This window comes from Ciona intestinalis, chromosome 1 (genome assembly GCF_000224145.3).
Source record: "Ciona intestinalis chromosome 1, KH, whole genome shotgun sequence".
Classification (NCBI taxonomy): domain Eukaryota; kingdom Metazoa; phylum Chordata; class Ascidiacea; order Phlebobranchia; family Cionidae; genus Ciona; species Ciona intestinalis.
In genome coordinates, this window is record NC_020166.2 from 7,122,788 (window position 1) to 7,146,708 (window position 23,921).

At 34.6% G+C, this 23,921-nt stretch overlaps 3 protein-coding genes, 1 long non-coding RNA gene and 8 other non-coding genes across 15 annotated transcripts; 4 read left to right on the forward strand and 8 right to left on the reverse strand.

The window, feature by feature from the left end:
• Nucleotides 1-46: 46 nt before the first annotated feature.
• LOC100175622 (adhesion G-protein coupled receptor G2-like) lies at nucleotides 47-14,055 on the reverse strand. 2 transcript variants are annotated; one of them, XM_026834307.1, is made up of 18 exons: nucleotides 13,849-14,055; nucleotides 9,470-9,692; nucleotides 9,053-9,200; nucleotides 8,065-8,181; nucleotides 7,696-7,794; nucleotides 7,390-7,506; nucleotides 5,801-5,874; nucleotides 5,299-5,454; nucleotides 4,360-4,572; nucleotides 3,696-3,905; nucleotides 3,381-3,494; nucleotides 2,748-2,888; nucleotides 2,366-2,475; nucleotides 1,985-2,192; nucleotides 1,470-1,611; nucleotides 1,068-1,228; nucleotides 737-904; nucleotides 47-490 (listed from the first exon to the last, which is right to left on the reverse strand). In XM_026834307.1, the coding sequence occupies exons 3-18, from the start codon at nucleotides 9,117-9,119 to the stop codon at nucleotides 290-292; spliced, it is 2,298 nt and encodes a 765-aa protein (XP_026690108.1). In that variant the 5' UTR covers nucleotides 9,120-9,200; nucleotides 9,470-9,692; nucleotides 13,849-14,055; the 3' UTR covers nucleotides 47-289. The 2 variants fall into 2 exon arrangements, with proteins under 2 accessions (XP_026690108.1, XP_009862431.2); XM_009864129.3 differs by lacking the exons at nucleotides 9,470-9,692; nucleotides 13,849-14,055 and having other exon boundaries at nucleotides 9,053-9,366.
• mir4211 (microRNA 4211) lies at nucleotides 5,938-5,998 on the forward strand. Its single transcript, NR_034607.1, has one exon. It is a non-coding gene; the product is annotated as a microRNA 4211 (primary transcript).
• Nucleotides 10,879-16,270, forward strand: LOC108949976 (delta-type opioid receptor). Of its 2 annotated transcripts, XM_026834879.1 has the most exons (12): nucleotides 10,879-11,775; nucleotides 11,858-11,948; nucleotides 12,407-12,551; nucleotides 13,080-13,191; nucleotides 13,298-13,422; nucleotides 14,180-14,209; nucleotides 14,311-14,461; nucleotides 14,836-14,871; nucleotides 14,978-15,086; nucleotides 15,365-15,482; nucleotides 15,810-15,936; nucleotides 16,112-16,270. In XM_026834879.1, exons 1-12 carry the CDS (start codon nucleotides 11,707-11,709, stop codon nucleotides 16,205-16,207), a joined length of 1,209 nt encoding a protein of 402 aa, XP_026690680.1. In that variant the 5' UTR covers nucleotides 10,879-11,706; the 3' UTR covers nucleotides 16,208-16,270. The 2 variants fall into 2 exon arrangements, with proteins under 2 accessions (XP_026690680.1, XP_018669807.2); XM_018814262.2 differs by lacking the exons at nucleotides 15,810-15,936; nucleotides 16,112-16,270 and having other exon boundaries at nucleotides 10,880-11,775; nucleotides 15,365-15,501.
• Nucleotides 16,271-16,563: 293 nt separating this feature from the next.
• LOC113474502 lies at nucleotides 16,564-20,152 on the forward strand. The gene is made up of 3 exons (XR_003396163.1): nucleotides 16,564-16,646; nucleotides 18,456-18,462; nucleotides 18,836-20,152. It is a non-coding gene; the product is annotated as an uncharacterized LOC113474502 (long non-coding RNA).
• On the reverse strand, nucleotides 16,569-16,642 carry trnan-guu. Its single transcript has one exon. It is a non-coding gene; the product is annotated as a tRNA-Asn (tRNA).
• trnay-gua lies at nucleotides 17,031-17,120 on the forward strand. The gene is given in 2 exon segments: nucleotides 17,031-17,067; nucleotides 17,085-17,120. It is a non-coding gene; the product is annotated as a tRNA-Tyr (tRNA).
• Nucleotides 17,624-17,696, reverse strand: trnam-cau. The gene has a single exon. It is a non-coding gene; the product is annotated as a tRNA-Met (tRNA).
• Nucleotides 18,836-18,907, reverse strand: trnaa-ugc. Its single transcript has one exon. It is a non-coding gene; the product is annotated as a tRNA-Ala (tRNA).
• On the reverse strand, nucleotides 19,384-19,455 carry trnaa-cgc. Its single transcript has one exon. It is a non-coding gene; the product is annotated as a tRNA-Ala (tRNA).
• Nucleotides 19,458-19,539, reverse strand: trnas-gcu. The gene has a single exon. It is a non-coding gene; the product is annotated as a tRNA-Ser (tRNA).
• trnae-cuc lies at nucleotides 19,842-19,913 on the reverse strand. The gene has a single exon. It is a non-coding gene; the product is annotated as a tRNA-Glu (tRNA).
• LOC100176369 (STE20-related kinase adapter protein alpha) lies at nucleotides 20,150-23,436 on the reverse strand. Of its 2 annotated transcripts, none has more exons than XM_002129295.5 (10): nucleotides 23,205-23,436; nucleotides 22,990-23,111; nucleotides 22,579-22,687; nucleotides 22,176-22,299; nucleotides 21,862-22,033; nucleotides 21,639-21,743; nucleotides 21,361-21,430; nucleotides 21,049-21,134; nucleotides 20,519-20,678; nucleotides 20,150-20,454 (listed from the first exon to the last, which is right to left on the reverse strand). In XM_002129295.5, exons 1-10 carry the CDS (start codon nucleotides 23,242-23,244, stop codon nucleotides 20,372-20,374), a joined length of 1,071 nt encoding a protein of 356 aa, XP_002129331.1. In that variant the 5' UTR covers nucleotides 23,245-23,436; the 3' UTR covers nucleotides 20,150-20,371. The 2 variants fall into 2 exon arrangements, with proteins under 2 accessions (XP_002129331.1, XP_018669565.1); XM_018814020.2 differs by having other exon boundaries at nucleotides 20,150-20,469.
• Nucleotides 23,437-23,921: the final 485 nt, after the last annotated feature.

Consider the following 23,921-nt stretch of genomic DNA (forward strand, 5'->3'; position numbering starts at 1 on the left):
TGTGTTTTGAAATAAAACAATTGTAGCACACTAATTATTTCAGACATTTTTTGACTAGTCGTGTTTTTGTTTTATTCTAAGCAGCGGTGCTTATAAAGAAAAAACGAAGAATCTGGTTTGCACATTGATCACGCGATTTAAAAATATAACAGAAAAACCAGTGGCTATTATTACAACCCTTAAGCAAACTGGACAATTCATTACTGACTATGTAATAATTTATATAGTTCAGTTGCACAGCTACAATAAAACGGTGTGAATCTTTCATAATTTTAACAACTGGCCAAAACTAAAATCGTGTTGTATCTTGAGATTGACTTTGGCCAGATTTTAGTCTGGTGGGTGGCACTAATGTGGTACGTGTCCCTCGGCGTGTTCCTTGCGATACAACAATGTCATGTGACCTTGATATGAACTCCATTATTGGTTTAAGCCACACATCCCGTGCCTCTGTATGCCTTACTGAAGTTAAAAGGAAAATTCCAAAACCCTAAAAAGACACAATTTTATGAACTGCCTACCTTTTTACCATGATAAGAATTATTCGTAATTTGCTAGGGCACATTTGTACAAATTTATTTGACAAACAGTGGCTGCATATGACAAGATATACAATTTATTTTAACAAAAAAAGACAACATGCACAATTGTGAAAGGTTTGACTGCCCAGTGCTCAATTGCTGACTATTACAACTAACTTTATAAATTATGTAATAAATTAATTATCTTTAGTTACCTGCAAAGTAGTGGTCACTGCAAAGAGCCAGGTAAAAACAGACACATAAACTGGATCATTAGAAAGCAACATAAAGTATCCAAACACCCATGAAATTCCAAGTATTGTTGACATGGTGACAGCAATTGTTAACATTTGTTTCACAGTTCTTTTCTGGCTTGACACAACCTTAAAAGGAACATAGCACATAAATTTATTTTGTACTGTAACATTACCAATTTTAGAAAATCAAAACACTTTACGATAAACTTTATATCAGTAAAAATATTATTGCAATTAATAGTCAAAACAAAGAATCATGTACTTAAAATATAGTTAAACTATACCATACCTTCATTTGCTTCCATGTTAGCTCTCTCAGCACAACAAAAAAGACAATAAGATTAAACAGCAACATCAAACCAAGAGGCAACAGGAAAGCATAATTTAAAACAGGTCCATGCAGCCAGCACATGTTTTTTGCTCGATAAGAGCTCTCATATATTGGATCATCTACAAAAAAAAAACATTTTTGGGCTAAATTTAAGCCAACTTTTAAGCTACCAACCCTGCAGCAGATTCAGTTGCACATTATTTTAAAATAAAAAATGCTTTTTATTTTTAAAAAAATTTTTCACTTGATAGCCAAGAAGTTTTTGATGCTAAAATGCTTTAAAGTTGTAATGTTACATAGATATTGTGGTGCATCGTGCATGCAACAAATAATATCTTAAAATATCCAATTGTCATTTACCACCAGAGCATAAATGATTCGTCCTCTTTATGTCGAAATATCCAAAACTTAGACCAGCAGACACAGCAACTATGACAGCGGGAATTATGTAAGCATAACAAGCAGCACGAATCATGAAGCTTTTGCCTCGCTGACTGAAAACCTAAAATAAAATGTACATCATCATGTTGTTGTTTTGTGTATATGTAAGGTGTAAAATAATCAAAAACATGTTTCATAATACATTGATGGTATTTTTCGATATGTTTTTTTTAAATTTGTTTTAATTAAAAAAAAATGTTTCCTTCTTTGTCCTTTCAAGGCCACCACCAGCAGTTTATTATAATACGTACTAAATGTGCTCTTTTAAAAAGCAAGATTGGAATGCAGAAATGCATATAACACAACAATGTTCTACTTTTCCCCACTTATATAAACAAATTAAATGCTCATAAAAGTAACTGTGCAATAAACGATAGGTGAAACCACTACATGATGAAAAATGCAGTAAATCAAATCTTAATTAATTTACCCACTTGAACCAGTGACATGTACATGTCGTATGTGTAAACCGTCATCCAACACCATGTGACCAACATGAAGTAGTGAAGTATCACTGCAATGATGGAGCACAAGATCACCACTTGGGTTTGTGGAATTCCAACAGCAACAAGAATTAATGAGATTGCGAGATTGGAACAAATGTGACACAGTATCCTAGCAGGGCGCCTTTTCTTTAACTCCCTATAGATTTATTTATGAACATACTTATATTAAAACCAATGTTGAAACATAGTATCTTTTATTTTAGTACTTCCCAAATTAATCAATATCCCTGGTCCAAAAGAGTTAAGAATAAAAGAAATAATAATGAACTTTTTTGTGATTAGTAATTAGAATTGACATTTGCCCCGAACCTGCCAATAGAATGCACTACTACAGTGATGATGAGACCAATGACAGAAAGACCACACCCCACATTACTGATTATAGAAACCGCCACATCACCAGCTACAGGGGTTGATTTCTAGATAAAAATATAGTGCATGAAAAATAAGTGGTGGATGGATGTTATTTATGTCATCATGTATACTAATACAAAATCAAATTGAATCCTAAAACTTTTATGTATTACATTTATAATAAAGTAAAGCAAACACGAATATGCAAAATCAATAAGCTTAATAGAATCCTAAAACTAATTTTAAACTAACATGGCCTTTTTTACATTATTAATCATTATTTTGTCCAAACATACCAGCATAAAGTTTGAGTTTAATAGAAGTGTTATTGACGTACCACTAACAATCCAAAATTAGTAAGATGGTTGCATTGGCAATGAGACAGACCTGCAGATAGATTAAGACAACAACCTTTATCTGACCAGCTACTTGTGTTGAAATCCCAGAAGACACATTTTAATTGAGTTTCCAACGCCCGCTGCAAAAATAATAAAAATTAATTGTAGTGTTACAAATTTTATGTCCAGCCAATGAACTTATAATTTGAAAAGACAGTTGGTGTGATCTTAAAACCACATTTTGGGAAATGTTTATAAGCAGTATTTTTATTCTTGTTATTTTGGTTGTGCAGAAAACGTTTTATTCTTTTCAGAAAAAGGAATAGAGAAAATCTATATTATACTTAGTTTTTAGCTTAATCACCTAAGTTATATGTTATAAAACTAACTGAGAAATGCGTTTTTAGCATAGATGTTTAAAAGTAGTAAAAGTATCACAGCAAGTCCTTTTTTATGTATATTAGATACAATTTTTTACAAGTAAGTTAGATACAAACTTCAAAACTTGCTAAATATCTAAAACTATGCGTTTGTTTACTTTATTATTGAACAATTATTAAGCAATATACCAAATTTCGTGGTAAGCATTCTACCTGATCGTGTTAGGCACCTCACAACTTGTATAAACTTACCTTTTGTGAGTTAAACAATGAAATTCTGGTATATGAGAAATTTGTAAATCCGATTCGTATTGGCTCCACTAGATTCTCTACAGAAGCTCCCAATCCAATTTGAATTGAAAGAATCTGGTGTTTTTGAATTGATTATGAAATATGTAAAACCAGAAATAACTTTTTAAAGTCAAAATATGTTTTGTTAGTTCAGATAATGGCAGGCTAAGATTTTTAGACTGTTACTATGTGCTTAGATTATCACTATTAGGTTTTAAGTCGAAAAACAAAAGGCATAATCATTGTTTTTCTGTTTTATTAAAGAAAAAGGTTTACCCATGCCATATTCCAGTGGTTATCTGTGTCAAACAGTGTAAAGTTGCTGTAACTTATAAAACTTGCTCTTCTTGTGTTCTGCACACCAGTGTTTCCAGTTAGGTTTTTGGTTGGAATAAATGAGTAAGGTGCAACACTGGTTGGGATGGTGACATCAAGACCAGAAGGTTGATATAGGGATGTAATGTTTGAGCCGTCTTCATTATGTACCTTTTATAAAAATGAACTAGTAATAATTTCATAAATTAGAAGGGGTACATATAAAGACAGGCCAATTGCTGCATCAATCTGTGCGATTAATTTTTTGGCAACCCTGCAATTTTGTTTTGCTGTTGGGAAAGATGTATTAAAAAGATTGCGAACCGGAAGAAAATCATTTCAGCCCCCTAACTCATAAAAATTTCATGTAACATGTGGGCACTAAGCATAGAACTAATGGTACAGGGAGAGGTAGCAGTGAACATTCATTGCCCGGGGGCACAAAAGCCCACGATGGTAGCAGCATTAAACCTCGAACCTGTACACTCTGGGCTTGAGGCGAGAGCACTAACCACTTGGCCATGACGCCGAATATAATTCAAATCACTTCCATTACACAGTGGTAGGAAATGGGACACTCATTCATAAAAAAATTGCTAACAAAACTTTTTGTTTTCTTCTTTACCTGGATGGTTAAGAAGTCTGTTGAAACAAATATGTTGCTTTTATTTACAGCCACCAAAGAAGTTAGTGACGATAATGACTTTATGATACTATTCTTCAAGAAACGTGATCGATCTGGTGACAATGGGTTGGCATTGTCACTTGAATTCTGTAAGTTGTAGGTAGCTAGTTGTGATGTAATATTGGCCACAGAACGCAAAATTGGCAGAGACACCTTTAAAAGTAAACAAGTTATGTGAAAAATAGGAATGTCGTTGATACTATCAATTTATGAGCTTTTTTAGAAATGTCCAGGGCTCAACCTACTGAGATTGTGGTAGGTGTCTCCTGGGCACCAATTGCACGCAAGGGTCTCCCAGGTGGTACGCGACTACGCGAGCAACTATTTAGTTCACATCAAGCGATCGCGAGGCGTTTCTTTACGCCCGTATGAAGTATTCTAAACATATCTTATCTATACATTAGTTTATTACCGCCTCTTGCCCTGTAATGGGCAAGCTACATTTATTTTGCACGCAACTGTGAGAAAGGCAGCTCTCAAGTTTGTGTTGCCTAAATTATAAGGTGATCCAACTTTTTAGCCTAGAGCCTTTAGTAATGTAGTGATACGAGAACGCTACTTGAACCAAAAAATGGTACGCGAGTTAATAAAGTTTGGGAACCACTGGTTTAAGATAACAGATAAGAATTGAAATTATGATTCAGTCACAGAAAGTTAAGTAACTTTCCTTATTATCGTATATAGTGTTAAAAAGTTTTTATTTTGTAATGTAGCAACAGGTTTTGCCTCTAAAAGAATTCATTTTTGATTTGTGTTTGCAGACTATTTCAGTTCCGACAGTATACACAAAATGTCCACTTTTAGTTCCCTTGCTTACCCAAACAGTATAACAATTACTGTAGTAGAAGGTAAAAAAGTCAGACGCTTGTTTAAAACTACCTGAACAAGATTCTCCTCAGCTAGTTTTGCAACCAGCCTCATAAAGTTGATTACTTTAACAACAGTTTCCGCATCAATCCTTGAGGATTTTAGAAATTCTTCAGTTTGTTTGAAAATAATTTCAGATTTTTGAGTCGTCAGATTGGTACACAGTGCCTAAAAAAAAATCTTTCAGATGCAATTTAATGTTAGGGTTGGCACTTGGCGGCTTTTTCACATCTAAACCGCTTGGTTAGCAAAGTAAAAAATGCTTAAACATGACTAGTGTCATTGCACATTTACTGTGTCTGCCTCTAAGCAAGATGATTATTTGCAACATGTTAGCCAAACTTTAATAAAAAGTTACCCACAAAGTTAAAAAAGGCGATAACTAAGTTAAAAAAGGCGATAAAGGACGATAAATAAAAAAGAGGTGCACGAAAAAAAACACTTGTGTTATAATGACTGCCGTAACCACACAAGGAAAAATTAGCAATTTGCATTCATTCAACATCATATTTACATGGTTCAGAATTGAAGACAAGCTGATGTTATTTCCATATTTTATCTCGGGGCAGCCGGTCTGGTTTGTTTTAACTGAAACAAAAAAAACACAGTAAACAACAGAAAAGAATACAATTATATAAGTAAAAGTAAACAACAGAAAAGATTGCTTCGCAGTAAGTAAATATAACTTATTGCTTTTTTTTAATCTTTATGGGTGAGGATGTGAGGTCCTTGTCAAGGACCTGGGATTTAGGAAAGAATTGGCCCATTACCCCAACACCCGGAAAGCTCATTTAAGTCGGGCGACCGGTGGCGCAAAACCGCATTGCAGTCAGACGAGTATTATTGGCACCAATTTTTATCCTTGTGTGCTTACGGGTTACCACACTTTTTAACTTCGAGTATGATTAATATTTGATATGGCTTACATTTTGGACACCCTATTAGTGACCGCTGGGTTGGAGCAATGTCCGATAAGTGTCTTGCCCAAGGACACATATGTTGATCAGTGTTAGTATCACTGTCGAGCATCAAACGGGGGGACACTTTGGTTTGCTAAGCAGGCGCCTAAACAGCTGAGCCATGGCACAGGACTACTTATTGTTTACAGCCATGAATAATTTTGAATAAAAATACCAAATGGCCAGATGTCCAATTAATAATTGCCAGATGTCCAAATAATAATTGCCAGGTGTCCAATTATAAAAATACAATTACCCCAAACACTCTTTAATCAAACTAAATATATCCTAATTACTGTTTTAATAAAAAGCAATGTGAAAATGGGATTTCAGGAGCAATGAAAAACATTTGTGTTGTTGTTTTATAAGGTTGTAACACAAAATACTGTAAGCATATTTTTAGGAAATTGGGCACACACATGTGCGTATAGATAATATATTTCTTTCTTGTTAAACCATTTTTAACTGCACAGGATTCTATAAATTGTTATGCTTTAGCGTGGTTTAATTAAGAAGAAAGTATATTTTAGGCATTGAACCAATGAAAGTTAGACTTGGAAAAAGCTATTAAGCATTTCCAGCTTAATAAAGAGAGGACTTGTAGGTTATGAGTCAGGTACACGAGGGCACAGTATCGAATTATTTTTGTTAGTAGCAACAATATTTTACTTAAACATTTTACAATCATCCTAAACTTCAGCACTGCTTAACTTAATTTTTTCATGAATCAATAAAATGGTACCAAAGTTTATTCATGTTAGTGCGGCAGTCATGAATTTTGTTTTATTTTGAATTTTTCTTTTGTTCAGAGAAATATATACAGCTTAAGCAGCACAGGTATTATACTTTTGCCTTACCAAGATTACTAGATTGTTTTTGAAGGCTGTTGACACATAATCTTAGTGGTAAAAAATCAATATAAACTGCTGTTAAGATACAGTAGGATGGGGGAAGATAGGACACTCTTTAGCTCTATTTTCTCGTCCCATTTAGTAGTAAACAAAGAACATTCAAAGAAATATGAAACTATGTCCTCACGAATTTCATAGACCGCTGTTAATTGTTTAAAATACAATCAGGATATCTGGATATTTTGTGCTAAAGGTGTCCCACCTTCCCCCACCCTACTATATATAATATTTACCAATAATAGGATTGGTAAGAAGATTTGTAGAAGGTGTTGTGTGAAAGAAAGGATTGGTCAGTGAGCATGTGAAGTTGCTATAGCCATTACATTGTGCTTCTTCTTCCCCATCACATTCTGAAATGTTGAAAAAATGAAATCTATATAGCAAAGAGATAGTTTAGGATCAGTTTAAGTTTGTTAACCGATGAAAGAGAGTAAAATGAATTTACCAAGTCTGTCATTCAGCACAAGATTGTAAGTTATCTTTTGCAAGTATTGATTGTCAGGTGTCTTAAGTTTTGAGGGTTTAAAAAATCCACTAACCTGCTTTGAAACATAAGCCAGTGGAAGTACAGGTACAATCTGGACAGTTAAACCTGATTTTCGGATCGCTTGAATTGTTTTGCTCAAAGTGTTGAAAGTCTGAAAAAGCACACGAGCTTAAGGCATAACATATGTAAAAAAGTAAAATAGAATAAACAACAAATGATGTACTTTATTAATATTTTGGGCTCCTGTAAAAAAAATCCTCTGATATGTTACAGATTAGGCTGATTTAAATTGATAGAAGATGTTTGTTAGGGGTTAGTGGTAATTTAGAGGAAGGATCCTTCACTAGCACCTTTTTCTATTGCAGAAAATTAAAAACCCCAAACGATTTACTATAAATAAATTAAATTTCATAAATTTTACCTTCGGATCTGCAAAAACAGAAACTTTGGTAAGTGACGTTTCGGTCTGTGTTCGTGCAGCATGTTCTGTCGTCATCTTGTTTTGTGCAGTTAAATACCGAATTTCTCGTTGCAAAACCTAGTCGGCAAGGCGTTAAATGTAGAGCTGAATTCTATTTGCATCATTTTATTGCCAAACACGAAACATGTTTTTAATGTTAGAAAATATAGGGGAACACCCGTGATAAGTTAACACAGAAATGAGAAAAAAGCAAAAAGGTAATTGGACACGTAAACGTTTTTTTCTTAAAATATGTGTTTTTGCCAAATGCCATTAGAAGTGCTTTTAGCACAAATATATCAAAAATAATCATTGATTCCGATGATGCCAAAGATCAAACAAATTAAATGCAATGTCATAATTTTATCCCATGGCAAAATGGTAAGAGGGGAATCCTCTTAACCAAAGGATTTTCTTTATTGAACGCTCAGTGCGATGGGGGGGGGAGGCGGTCGCTGCCGTAAGCGTGTGTGTGTCTTTGAGAAACACTAAACTGTAATTACTCAGAGTGGGCAGTAATTTGTTGTCCAAACCATCAGCCATAAACACACAAAATAATAACTTCAAAAAAGGAAACGAATAAAGTCTTCCGACGAAATGTTAGAATAAAAATTAACTTTAAATATACCGGAGAAACGGAAATATACTATTTTAAATAAATTATTTTCGTGCTATTTTTTTTATTTAAACATAGTAATTTAATTTGTAGGAGTGATTTATATTTGCTATACGTATAGCCTACAAGCACCACTTTATTTAGAAAGCTGTAACACTAGAGCACTAATTATGCGTCATAAATGCGTATTTGGAATTAAATAAAATTGGAAGTATTACAACCGCTTCTGCAATCGTAAAATCATTTCAATAAATGTGTTCCCATCTCTTTTAACCACACTTAAGCTGATAAGATCGATCGACGAATGACATTAATAAAGCTCGTTGAATTCACCTGTGACTTGCAGGGCAGCAGCCAAACAGAAACATATAATAAAATAGCTGGCTTGACGGTATGCCATTGGTGACAGATAAATCACATGAAGGGAAAAACCTCAATGGTAGTGTAGGAACAGGGAGAGCAACCAGAAAAAAAACAATAGCTGAAAATCCAATGATATATGTTACCGTTCGCGAGACTATTCTGTTACTTTCAAACTTTCAAACTAATAAAAGACGTTCGGCAGATTTGACCTCAACTTGAATTATACTTCTTTCTTAGTTTATATATGGCAAAGCAGTATAGCACAATTGTAGAACAGAACACAAGGCTATGTGTTTATGTTCTGTAAAAACTCTACTCATACTTTAAGAAGGTATGGACTCTGTGCTTTCATATAAATATATACACAAACAGTTTTACAGACCGTACATGAGTCATATACTTATGCATCCCCGATTTCCATTCGTCAGTTCTTGTCGTTTTGCGTCTTGTGCGTCATCACAAACGTGACGTGCGCAATTGTACATGTCAGACATATGAATAAGGAATCAGAAGACTTTTGATTTTTCATGACTGCAACACGCGTACGTAGGTATGCAGACAAGCAATGACAACACACGTGTTAGTGTCTGCTTTTGAGTTGTGGTCTTGCCTAAAAATGTAAATGATATACATTGTACTTGATGAACCACTGAATGCGTATTTAGCAATCCTGTAAACGACTTAATATTACTCATGAAACTAGTGATCTCACGAACTATAGTTGTCTAGAATATATTTGTTACAGAAAACTCTGTGTCAGCTTTCTTGTTAAATGAACTTAATAACACTTGCTGTATATACGCTCACATATTCTAAATTGGTAAACAATGTTTAACTGTTGTCATTCAATACATCATCACTCTAAAGCACCAATATATTTATGGTAGTGTGGGGGAAGATGGAACACCTTTTGCTTAGTTTTCTCTTTCCATTTGGTAGTGAACAAAGAACAGTTAATGAGCTATAAAACCGTATCCTAACGACTTCCACAGACCGTTGTTAATTGTTTAAAACACAATCAGGCTATTTGGATAATTATGTGTTAAAGGTGTCCCATCTTCCCCCACCCTACTATATACCTGTAACTTTCAATCGTTACACTTATAGTAACAAAGAATATTTAAACATAATATATATATATAGGAAGAATATTTGTTAAATTTGCTTTTCGTGGTTCATAAGGAGATGTGTTTCATTATAGTACGTGAAGTAAGATGGGTTGTTGCTGGGCAGCTAAATTTAAGTTTTTTAGATCGTGTTTTGAACAATTAACAACGCACTTTTATAGTTGAAATCGCGAGACTAAGGGTATATATTCATTTTTTTATAACAGAATGGGACAAAAAAGAGAATTAAAACATATTTTACTTTATACCGCTATACTCTAACTATGCAATGGGGAAAGTTGAGTTGTACAAGGATAGAAGAGACGAGGGTAACATATGACTACTTAGTTGTTGACAACAAATTGACTAAAAAGAGACGAAATGATTGTAATGGTTAAATCCAGAGCAGTGCATAAATTAAATATGCGGTTTATAATTAACTGAGACGCTTTCGTCCAAGCCGATCAATAAACAAAAAAAACATATTATTGTAGTGACTTATATAGTAGGGCGGGGGAAGATGGGACACCTTTAGCACACAATATCTAAAGATCTTTACCGTGTTTTAAACAATTATTAACGGTCTGTGGGAGTTGAAAGCATACGGTTTAAATAATTCTTTGAATGCTCGATTGTTTACTACCAAATGGTACGAGAAAAAGAATAAAAAGGTGTTCCATCTTCTCCCACTCTACTATATATATGATACGTTTAAAATAATGCTCATATATGATCTGTTGGTTTCTACGTCCGATACGAACACAATATGCGAAATAGTTGTACTATACGTCTATCGTAATTTTGATTAGGGCTTTTTTATTCATTAATTATTTAAGACTAACATGGGTTCAGATCTCAAGGGATTCGCGACTTTAGAACATTACAGTGACAATTGCGATATTATAATTAGCAGCGACGCAAGTGCAGAGGTACATCCTGTTTAAGCCGCCGCAATAGTAAGAGTACCGCTGCAGATTCCTAGGTCAAGAACGGAACTTCGTAATTTTACTCATTCTTATGATGAGCATGCAGGCCAGCGAGATGCATGAGCGCGATTTTAATTTTCAGTGTAATTTATTTTAAACATTTTATTTCTGTGGCGATTTTTCTTAAGTTCATTTAAGTTTTTATTCAAGCACCATTGGTAAAGGGAGAGACTGAATTTTCTGAACAATCGCGCAATATATAAAATACTATAAGATTAGTCATTAAAAAAATATGGTCGCGCAAAAAATTAAATAAATATTTAAACAACAATGAATTGTTGTTGTAGTGGTACTCAGTTTTGCATTCATATATGCGACGAACATAATTGTATTTATACATGCATTGTTGAGTTTTTAATTGCATGGCGTTTAGATGTTTTATTTATTAATCGATTTTACTCGCAACAGTGCCACTCGACCTCGAAATTATAGGATAACACACTGCAGTTACGAGTGAATATATAGCCTGCTGGAACTGCTTGTTAGATATAGACTAAGGAAGGAATAATGAAAATGGATTTCCTTTCAGGACATGAATATCACTAACCAACAAATTCATCATCGACACGACGAATCAATCTTAAGCAAAGACAATCAAACAGTAGGTTTTTAAACTAAAGAGGTTTTTGCAGTATAACCATATAGGTCTATATATGAGTATTCTTATAGGCATTACTTTTTAGGTGAACAATTCGAATATGGCATTGACTGACGAATCATTGCAAACGATTCGACTTGGTATAGCGGTGGTGTACATTCTCATTTGTGTGTTTGGTAAGAATATATAGTTTACCTTATTGTTGATCGCATGCATGTCTAAATAAAAGTTTTAAAAGGATAAATTGAGAAATCCATCCTATTTTTGTTTTGTTTCTTGCAAAATTACTTACAAAGGGCCTAAATATATAAACTATAAATAATAATATATAGTAGGGTGGGGGAAGATAAGACACCTTTTACCTCTATTTTTTCGCCCCGTTTAGTAGTAAACAAAGAACATTCGAAAAATTATAAAACTATATGGCCATTACTCCCATTGACCGTTAGTATTTGTTTAAAACACTTTCAGGATATTTAGATATTAAGTGCTAAATGTGTCCCATCTTTTCCCACCCTACTATAATATACAAGAATGCCAAAATCATGCAGCTATACTGGAAATAATGGATTTCCCAAACCGCGTGTTGAAACATGTTCATACATAATTAATTAAGAAGAGATACAAATTAAAGGGCTTTTCGGAAACGCCATGTTGCTCGGAATCATGAAATCCGTCAAGAGTTTATCGGTTACAGATCACTACATTCTTAACCTTGCAATTAGTGACGTCATGCTTTTGACAACTCTACCACTAGCGACAGCAGATATGATCACAGGGTAAGTCTTGAAGTTGATTATCACGAATATGGTACTGGGGGGGGGGTAAGGTGGCCACCTTTAGCACATAATATATAGTAGGGTAGGAAAAGATAGGGACTTTTTTATTTCATTTTTTCGTTACATTTGGTAGTAAACAAAAAACGCAAAAAAATTATAAAACCGTATCCTCACGGCTCCCACAGATCGTTATTAATTGTTTAAAACACGATCAGCTTATTTAAATATTCTGTGCTAACAGTATCCCATCTTCTCCCACCCTACTATATACGCCAGTGTAACTTTCTAGAAACAATGTCGGCCAGAACTTGAAACTAGATACTGCATGTCTTAGCACCCAACATTTGTCTAACAAAACAGCAACTGAATAACCCGTGTGTTAAGATGTTAAACGCTTTATATTTCACTCACAGTCAATGATACGAAAACACATTTCATAACTCAGTCTTCATGATTTGCTATAAAGCGGTTTTTCTAGAAAATGCAACAGAGGTTTCAATTTTTTATATTGTTTTTTTTTTTTTATAGGAATCTTTGGCCATTAGGCTGGTTCGCTTGCAAGTACATGGTGTGCGTGGTATATTTCAATATCAGCGCTGGGGTGTGGACTGTTACCACAATGACTATAGACCGGTTTCAGGTGAGTTCTATAAGTTTACAGTAGAAGCAAATTGTATTTGTACATCTTCTAAGAATACATACACACAAAATGCGGCTTTCCATCAATTACCAAATATATGTTTCAGTGTATTGTACAAGCAAACAAAATGAGGGGCAAACGAACGAAGGAGCGAGCGAAAAAAATTCTAGCTGTCGTTTGGTGCATATCACTTGTTTATACATTGCCGGTTGTCTACTTCGCAGACAAAAGGTATGAAGTCGACAGATATAGTATAGGGTGGAGTAAGATTGGACATTTTTTAATCATCTTTTTTCGTCCCATTTGGAAGTATAAAGGACTGCAAATACCAACCTGAGCAAGGTTATATTCATAAATCTTAAAACCGCTACACCAACAGCACCAAACATATATTAGGGTGGGTGAAGATGGGACACCGTTAACACATAATTTCCAAATAGCCTGATCGTGTTTTAAAGAATTAACAACGGTCTGTGAAAGTCGTAAGGTTACGGTTTCATAATTCTTTGAATGTTCCTTGTTTACTACCAAATGGAAAGAGAAAACAAAATGAAAAGGTGTCCCATCTTCCCCCACCCTACTATACATCTACGTATATTTAAAATTAGGCTTATTTCACATGTACGTTTCAGAAAAATCAAAATAACGAATACGTACCCTTTGTGTGATAGTGGTGTGTATGTAGATACTTCAGCAAGTCCTCTTTCCGCAACAACTACATTTAAACAAACATGAAGGAACGGACAGGCTCTTCATGTATAATAGAATATCAGTATACCATAATTGCCGCCACATATAGTGCAATGTATACGTCAATCGATCCTTGTCTAGCAATAAACACAAAACCCACAGCCCATGCGTCTCGCATTGCTACAAAGTAAACTGCATCGCCGCTTCTGACAAAACTGTAAGGTTTTCTCCTTAGGCCTTTTTGGCGTTGATTATTTGTACCGATAGCAATGATTAATCTTGTCTTTTGTATCGACAGCGAAGGAGTCTGCACGCTCCATTACGTCGGGTAAGTGTTGCTAAACCGTACACCTTACAAGTATTGTGCGGCAAGACGGAACATGTATGTATCACATCACATATACCACCAACAGCATTTTTTTTCTGTAGAATGGGTTCACTATCGGTGACTACAGTGTTAACCATGCATATGACCTTTCGATTTACCGTTGCCTTTGTAGTTCCTCTGGTTATATTGATAATTTGCAACACTGGCGTTGTTTGCTTTCTCAAATCAAAAGACAGGTTGTTTTCCGGCAAGGTAAGAAAACTATTGCCTGCGTCTGGCATATAGTAGGGGGGGGGGGGACACTTTTAGCACATAATATCTAAACATCCCGAGCGCGTTATCTAAACATCCCAAGTCTAAACTTTGACTTATTAATGTTTTGATATATATATGGTGGGGAAAGATGGGACACCTTCTCAGTCTATTTTATCGACCCGTTTAAACAAAGAACATTCTAAAAAATTATAATCACATCCTCATAATTCACATACAGACCGTCGTTAATGGTTTAAAACAAGATTAGGATTTTGAATATTATGTTCTAAAGGTGTCCGTTCCCCACTCTACAATATAACGTTATTGGTTTACTTATATGCTGTAAAATTTAACGTAAAGTTCTGTTCCAGAGGTCGAACACCAAGCGCTTGGAAACAACAGAACAAGTAAGAAACAAATATTTATTTTTATTTAATAAAAATCAATTTTGACACCTTATCTCCTTTTTTTATAATGTATTAAAAATCATATTTGTTTGTCTTCCTGTTACAGGTCACGAGGATTGTAACAATGGTGACGATCGCGTTTCTCATTTGTTGGCTCCCTAACTTCGTAACAACCTTAATTTTCGTGTTTAGTCCAGCAGTTCTTGGAGTTATAGGTAATACCGTAGGCAAAGTAGCCAAAACTATGAGTCTTCAACTTTGTTTCGAGCAAATATGTATTTGAACTGTTGTAAACTTAACAAAACGTAGGCGATCTCTTTATATACAGATATAACAAGCCATGGTTTAAAACTGGTGTCCTTGCCAGGCAGCACGAGCCACGCCTTGACATTTATAATTCTGGTCGCCCATACATATTGCCTAAATACTTAATTGTATCATTAAGTAGTCTGTCATGGGTTACCATAATTAACCTATGTTATTTCGTTTACAGGGCCCTTGAATCACCGATACTATTTGTTGTTCCATTGGATGACGGTTTGTCTTCTGTATTTCAATTCATGTCTTAATCCTTTCATGTATGCTTTGTTGGGAGGAAACTACAGAAACAAGTATGAATATTTATACTAGCGTGGCGAGGCAACGCGTTATAAAACGGGTGTTCTGTTTCATATAAATACACCTCGTGCCCGTTTTTACGAAATACTGCATATATGTAACTTTGTGGGTGATTTTGTTTATGTTTTTACATTTATTTTTGTGTGGCTGGTAATTAGAACTTCCCATAGTGAGCTTCTAAAGTTGAAGCGCAATTTCCGTTTTCCCAGCTTTGACACAGTGACACTATCCTCTGAGCTAGCGCCAGCGTTGTACCCATCACTGTACCATGACGTCATAAATAGCATATATACACATTATACTTCTTAACATGTACATAGGGTGAAGAGTTTATTCAAGACTTCATGGCGAAGAATTTCTCATGTTGTCTCATTTACCTCGTCCGACAAACGAAAAATTCCTCTAATAAAATCAAAAGAAAAAATGCTGGGAACTGGCACATTTCAAGTGAGTATACCGGAACTACACCTTTCAACTTTTTCTAAACACGTATATACATGGATGTGCGATAAATCAATATGCCATGTTTAAGGAATTATTCATTTCCCAGTAACTAAATAAAATGTTCAGTATATATAGTAGTACATATATATGCCTATAGTATATTGTATTTATCTTATAGGACGAGCAGACAGATCTCGAAAACGAAAACAGAGTAGTTGAAGTCAAACCTTCTCCAAACAATGCAACAAAGTTAGTTCATGTTACATCTCTTTAAACTGCTGATAATGATCGTGAGCCAAGTGCGATGTTAAAAAACAAATACGTACGTCATCACATTGATAATGACGTCACATTTATTTTCAATTTTGAAAAACCCCAGTTAAACGATATCTTTATTTATATTTTTTATTAAAAGTCGTAGTGTATACAATTGTATTGGTCGTAATCGTGCTGTATACGCGTAAAATATTACTTAAGTTCCTAAAATGAGTGTGGTTATTATTAAAGACCGATGCATGTTAACCTAATGTTATGGTAGCAAAAATGCTGCTTGCTATATGTGTGACTCCATTATGGAGCACAGAACAAAGTAGAGTATAGTAACTATACCCTGTTTATTGCAACAAAAAAAGGACCGTCCCTGGGTGGGCTCGAACCACCAACCTTTCGGTTAACAGCCGAACGCGCTAACCGATTGCGCCACAGAGACAGACGTTTCGAGTGCCTCAAGAAACGGTGTAGGACTGTAGGCGAATTTTTTCGAAGTGCCATAGTAGAACATTTAATCAAGTTGTGGCAAACCCAAGCAAGGTATTTTTATTCCATTAAATTATTTTACATTAGGCTAGGCCTTTAGTTTTGTTTTTAAGGTTTCGTGAATTTAGTACTTTAAATCGTTTTTTTTTTAATAATGTGGTCGCCAACTGTTTGTCCGACAGAACCATGGTATAATTACCGTAACCTAAAGTTGAGGTGGAGAGTGGATTAATGCCAAACAAGTTTGTAAACAGGACCTACAAAGAGTATCGACCCAAAAGACGTTTGTAGTAGGCCTCGGTCTACGTTTGAGTATTCGTTTTCGCACAACGCCAGACGTGCCTTCGATAGCTCAGTTGGTAGAGCGGTGGACTGTAGCGGTTCAACTGTCAGATATCCATAGGTCACTGGTTCGAATCCGGTTCGAAGGACTTTTTCGCCAATAAATAGGATTTCATGGTCTGTTTTCTGAACTTAAAATAACTTTAAATTATTCTTTTGTTCTTGGAGGGTTTCATAGTCTGTTTTCTAAACTTAAAATAATTTTAAGTTATTCGTTTGTTCTATCTATTAAAACACTGTACCGTTTGTAAGTGCTAGGCTGTTTTTGTGCGCGTCTTAACCACATATATAGGCAATAGCCTAAATGACATCTGAACTGAATCTGTAAAATATAAACTAAGTTATTTATACCGGTACATAAAATAGTGCAAAAACTACTAACTTGGCAAACTACCTTCGTACAATACTATTATTAGACCTTCAATGCGTACAAAGTCACAAAGATGTCTAAAGAAAAAACGAAAACGCATTTCCGAACAATCAGCTTAAAACCAACCTCGGGGAACAAACGCTCACAACGCGCAAAGCGGGATAAACCTAAAAGTAGAGCCAAGAATCTTTGGTAAAATGAAACTACAAAGTACAAAAAACGTGCCCCGAGTGAGGATCGAACTCACGACCTTCAGATTATGAGACTGACGCGCTGCCTACTGCGCCATCGAGGCCCCAAGAATTTTGGTGCGAAACCGGAGTCTAATACTGCGTGACGCAATTGGCGTGATAAAGTCATATCGCTGTTTGGTCAATTTGGGTCTTAGTATTAATTTGACGATAAGTAACTGATGTTGGTTTGCCGTATTTTATGTTTATAAACTTATTTTAATGATGGCCAAATGCTTATGAACTTATAAATATATTTCATATTATATTAACAAATGTAAAATAATTACTATATAACCATTACGACAACAAACATGTAGTCGGCGATAACTTATCACATTGCTAATAACATCAACTTTTTAAAGGCTAATATTAATTTGATTTAAGCGGTTACTTAATTTTAAACGAGCTGACGAGCGCATATAGCGATAAAGGCATATGATATTACGTTATATAGCCTCCACTAAATAAATAATATTGCTGGTTGGGTGAATGACACCGTGTTTTTCAGACTTCGTATGCAGGCTACAGCGGGGTACCATATCTGCTGTATTTCTCTGTGTTTTATTACCAGAGGCCAACAGTTCACAATATCTTGCTTTATGTTTTTACTTTTTCTGGTAACCGTGACCCGATAGGGATAGAGTATCGGGTAAAAGTTTACTTGGCGGCCGGGCAAGGGTCCATAATAGCTCGCCATTGGCCTTGGCTGACCTCAATGGCTCTGTGTCAGTAGTGGCGATTTTTTTCTCGTTCTTCAGAAAGTTCTTGTTATTGTGTCTACAGAGACATGTCTAGTAGGCCGTGTTGTGTCACAGAAAAAGACGAATTGTATACCAGAACGGATCACGTAACATAAGTGTGACGTCATGCGATAAAAAGGAAAAACAATTTAAGCCTGTCAGCGGCTGAACAGGATGTCATTAACCCCATTTAACAGGTGGGGTCCTGTTTTTACGGGAATAGTCTCTAATGAGATAAGATGTATTCGCAGTGTTGACATTGATTAATGAAGTGTTTGAATTGGGTAATGTAACGTTATTTAATCGTCGAGCTCAACGAGCGGAAACAACGTCATACTGAATATAGAAAACTAAAGTTTCGATGCGTAGCCTATACTAAAAAAATCATTCAAAGTTAAACTCTTTCCAAGAAGCATCGCAGAACCGCAAAAACCATAATAAAAACACTTGACGAAAAAGAGTGGAGATGCCGGGGATCGAACCCGGGGCCTCACACATGCAAAGCGTGCGCTCTACCACTGAGCTACATCCCCATACGAAAGCTATCACGCGAAATCGCGCTAATAACCTGTGCACAAATATGGTTTTGCTCGTTCACACGTTTTTTAATCCACTGTTTACTTATATAACGCATAAGAACTGGCTCAACTTTTTTTAGGACTGTTAAATCAAATTGAAATACAAACAATTTGCTTTATGTTTGTTAATGATTTAATTACATTCCGGTTCGAATTTATTTTAGAATTCAATAAGCATACTTAAAGGTCAAATAACACAGAAAACAAATCGTGTTGAAAGTAACTTGAATATTGTATGACATGCTTTTATAATTGACGAAATTCATAAAGATAAATAGTCCTGGGGTGCATGAAACAACTAATATAGTCGTTACATACCATACAAATAAAGCGTATATCATACACTGTGTATACTGTATACACTCATTTTCTAAATAAAGTGAATTTATGACCATATTATTTGTTGAAATCATCAATAAGTTAGCGAAAAGTGGAGATGCCGGGGATTGAACCCGGGGCCTCACACATGCGAAGCGTGCGCTCTACCACTGAGCTACATCCCCAACGACGAGGATGGGATTCGAACCCACGCGTGCAGAGCACAATGGATTAGCAGTCCATCGCCTTAACCACTCGGCCACCTCGTCGCGTCAGAATCGTGTTCTAGAATAGCACTATACTATACACACGAATTGTTTCCAACCAAACTTGTTTTATTTAGTGAGTTTTAGTTCATTTTTAGCATAGTTTGCTGGTTATAAAAACATCACATGACATTTGTACGTTACTTTCAATGTACTGCAAATTTTGAAGAAAACAAATATCACGTGTAATAGTAGTTTAACAACCTTTTATTCTGCATAGAAGATATACCGCACCAATATTAACAAAATATCCAAATGCACAAAATACAAATAAACGCACACTTCTTGCTGAGTTGTAAAAATCGTTCCCAGACCGGGAATCGAACCCGGGCCGCGTGGGTGAGAGCCACGAATCCTAACCACTAGACCACCTGGGAGACAGTACAGTTGCTTCCAAACAGCTGTTCTATTCTACAGCATAACTAAACTATTTTAAACGGCCCATTAATTGATGTTTCACAGACACTATTACATACGATTGATAAACAAAATATATCACCAACAAATTAGTGCACAAACTCTAAGGTATTGGTAAAAGTAAGCCAGTAATACAAAAATCCACTTTATTAACAACAATTTCTGAATCTAAGAAATTTCAAAATAAATACTGTACTATGGTGCTTCAATTTTATTAATAAATGATACAGTGTAAAACAATCTGAACAGCAAGGAACTAGATTTAATATTATGCAACAATCACATCTATTGATGATATATATTTTAAACCGTTTCTTTATTCAGGATCTTACATTTAACATAAACATGGTTCGTTTCTAAAATGCAGAAAACAGGCAGTGGCAAAAAAACAAGGAACTAAAACTAAAACAAGCATATATTAATTGTCAAAATCCCATTCAATTGCAGATGTTTCCAAGGCTCCAATTTGTTTCGATAAATCGTTTATTTCTTCTCCATGGACTAGAAATGACAAAACTGAGACACAAAATACATAAGAATGATTTTAATTATAAAAATAACTTACCAGCTGTTTTATAGTTCTGCAGTGTTACTGGAACCAAAGGTTTTAGCAGTGTTTCAAGGTTTATTTCAAGCATGGAAAGCTGATTAAAAAATGGATGATTAAGCAGTTCAGAAGCACTGGGTCTCTGCGCGGGATCTCGTTGCAGGCATGATAAAAGAAACTAAAAACCAAAAAGAATTAGAATTTGAAAGTATTAAAATAATAAAGGGAAAATTGAAGCTTTTTTAACTTATAGTAGGGTGGGGAAAGATGAGAATCATTTTCAGTCTATGTTCTCATCCAACTTGGTAGTAAACAAAGAAAATACAAAGAATTATAAAACCGTTTCCCTACAACTTCCATAGACCAATGTTATTTGTTTAAAACACGATCAGGATATTTGGATAATATGTGTTAAAGGTGTCCCATCTTCCCCCACCCAACCATATGTTAGTAGAAGTAGCCAAAGATTTTGTATGCAATCAACACTAACGGAAAGTTTGGATTTACAATGGTTTTTCTTAAGAAAATAAAACTAAAAACAAGTTCACCTTATGAAAAGCTGGTGAAAAACTCCTTACACCTGTTGCATGATGTTGTTCCTGTATATTTGGATCCATATTTTCTAAAACACTATCTGTTCATCATACAAACAGATACTAATTAGTAATTATCAATATTTAAAATGAAAAATACAATGAAATAAAGCAAAAATTACACAAAATATTGTATAAATATATTACAATTAAATCTATGGCATATTAATGCATTACATTTAATAGTGTTTGAAACATCTAGTAATGGGCTGGTCTGGTCTACCTTGTGTAAAGACCTCACTCATATAGCATAGAATGTTTACTTACCATTAGTTAGTGGAACAGTTGTTTTATCCAACAGACAAGGCATTGTGCCATTTAATTTCTCCAGCAGCATCTGGTCAAAACTATGTTTTAAGCCTATGGTTTATGAAGGTGTTAAGCCATATAGAATGTATTGGGATTTCGTATCTATAGACATGAAATACAAATAAAGGTTAATTAAAACACAATTCAGCTTTGCAGTAAAGGTGTGTCAGCTTATCAGGAATAATATAAATATATGGCTTGCCTTAACTCCACATCTAATAGAGGACAATAAATACCTGTGTACTTGGCATATCAGTAAAAGGTGCATGACCATTAGCAAGCTCACATGCTGTGATTCCTAGACTGTAAATATCAGACTCTGGTCCATACCCCTGCATGTTCTGTAACAACATATTTTTATTAACATGCTCTATGTAGCTGAAAATATAAAACTGAGCTGGGTTGCCATGCGCCTTAGAATTCACAAATACGATAAAACTGTGTAACATTGGATAAAACCTGCTGTAGTATTTCTGGGCTCAACCATGGAAGCAAAAACGTGTCGTGTCGTGGATAATCATGAACTGGAGCAGAACGAAAATCTTTGTTCAACACAGAAATCATATTTCGATGTCCAGATAATTTTACACTTCCGTCACTTGAAAGAACTATGTGACTTGCTTTTACTCCTCTGTAAATAAAATACAATAGTTGAAATTTCCTCAGAAAGAAGTTCTTAAGCATTTGTTCTCGTTGTACCTTCTGTAATGTTGCATCATATATACAACAATTATATAAATAAAATGTTTTTAACAGATTATGAAATACATTACCTGTGAATACACTGGAGACTGTGTATATATTCCAATGCATTAAGAACTTCACGGAGTGTGTAAGCAATCACCAACTCAGGTAGGCCATACTTAAAATGGGATTCCATTAAGTCAGTACAAGAACCTAAATACGACAATAATTTCATGTAAACCACTTATATATTAATTACATACATTTTTAAAAATGAGTAACATATAGAAATGCATAGTCTATACCGTATATGAACAACAACAGTTAATAAACGGGTGAGACCGAATTAATAATGAAAACTGGGGGAATTCGGTATTTTTCTCACAAAACCTACAAAAAGAATTCAGTGACAAAATAAATCCAAATGTTCAGAAATAATAATATTTTAAAAAGTGAGCTATATTTAAACTACTAAACAGATAAATGAATTACCATAGTCCATCATTTCACTAACAACATAGAGTTTTCCATTTTCGATCAATGTTTGATTATGAACAAGAACATTTTTGTGGCACAAGCTTCGAGAGATCCAAAGTTCTTGCTGAAAACATCCATGAAAATTTGTGAAATGAAGGCAACAAGAAACATAATTTAATGATAAAACATTGTAACAGAGCTACCAGTAGTTTTCCCAAAGTAACAGAGCTACTAGGAGTAATTCCAAAATTAGTTTACTTGTTAAGTAATTCATCTTAAAACAAAGGGTATTCGAGAAGCAAAATTGTAATAGTGTACACATCTTGTAACAACAGTGTTGAATAAATAGAGACTACAATTTTTTTAAAAAAAAAATATGTTTTTATTTAAATTTGACTTATACTTATGTCATACACTGAAAAATACCTGCAGAAACTTGAAGCACTCAGTTGAAGCAGAATCAAGATCTGTTTCTTTCACTGCAAGCAGCGTATTTGAAGCTTTACATTTCACTAAGTAAATGTTAGTGTTGGAAAAGTTGCATTTACCTATAAATATAAGAAAAACAGAATTGTAAAGTTATTTTTCCATAAACAATCAATGAAATATATAAAAACGTTAATAAAAACTGCAAAACTTACCAATTAACCTATAAAAGGCGTAATCATCTCGAATAACCATGCTTGGCTTATACAGAGTGACCTCTTCACACAGTCATTAACACTATACATCTGACTGCCGACCACGTAACATCCGATACCCTACCTATAAGCCTCTGTTGACAGTCACCGTAAACAAGTTGTATGATTTGTGAAATCAACTCTTGTTTTGCCTTTAATTACAAAGTTTCGTAATCGACATAAAGTATAAGTAACCGACTCTCAGAATCATTTTTTTAATTTAAACGGTTTAACTTTAATCAAAAGATTAAAAACCTAAACATTCGTAAACCAAAAATATCAAAACAAATAAATTCTGCTCTTTATCATCGCCGTGTGGCGGGGGATTAAGTTTTCGAATGGGGTGTTTATTGTTCGCGGTTTCACTTCTCTAGTTTCGATCGTGCACATACACATTGCAATATATTTATAGTTTATACTTTGTTTAATTTAGTCGTTTCAGACGTTTGCCTCTAGAATGTTTATCTCTATAAAACGAACCTCGTATGTTAAATAAACGTGTTGGTATTAATTAACTGCATCTTTTACTTTGTAAGATTTACACAAATGACAAAACTTTGACCCAACCGACAAAACAAAGCAATATAATGAACTTGTATACGTACATAGTTATGTCGATGTAGGCTAATGGTACCGATACACAGTTCTTCAAATTAGTCGTGCATAGGGCGCTTAACA

What these genes read in the sequence shown, in the direction of transcription:
- LOC100175622 (XM_026834307.1), bottom strand. Translation starts at nt 9,119, where the DNA reads ATGGCATACCGTCAAGCCAGCTATTTTATTATATGTTTCTGTTTGGCT. An exon ending in TCTTACCAATCCTATTATTG is followed by an intron (nt 5,875 to 7,389) that starts GTAAATATTATA and finishes TTTTTGTTTCAG; the next exon opens with TTAAAACAAACCAGACCGGC. An exon ending in CTAATTTTGGATTGTTAGTG is followed by an intron (nt 2,476 to 2,747) that starts GTACGTCAATAA and finishes ATTTTTATCTAG; the next exon opens with AAATCAACCCCTGTAGCTGG.
- LOC108949976 (XM_026834879.1), top strand. Translation starts at nt 11,707, where the DNA reads ATGAATATCACTAACCAACAAATTCATCATCGACACGACGAATCAATC. An exon ending in GTCTACTTCGCAGACAAAAG is followed by an intron (nt 13,423 to 14,179) that starts GTATGAAGTCGA and finishes TTGTATCGACAG; the next exon opens with CGAAGGAGTCTGCACGCTCC. An exon ending in TGCACGCTCCATTACGTCGG is followed by an intron (nt 14,210 to 14,310) that starts GTAAGTGTTGCT and finishes TTTTTTCTGTAG; the next exon opens with AATGGGTTCACTATCGGTGA.
- LOC100176369 (XM_018814020.2), bottom strand. Translation starts at nt 23,244, where the DNA reads ATGGTTATTCGAGATGATTACGCCTTTTATAGGTTAATTG. An exon ending in GCCCAGAAATACTACAGCAG is followed by an intron (nt 21,744 to 21,861) that starts GTTTTATCCAAT and finishes ATGTTGTTACAG; the next exon opens with AACATGCAGGGGTATGGACC. An exon ending in CTGATATGCCAAGTACACAG is followed by an intron (nt 21,431 to 21,638) that starts GTATTTATTGTC and finishes AGTTTTGACCAG; the next exon opens with ATGCTGCTGGAGAAATTAAA.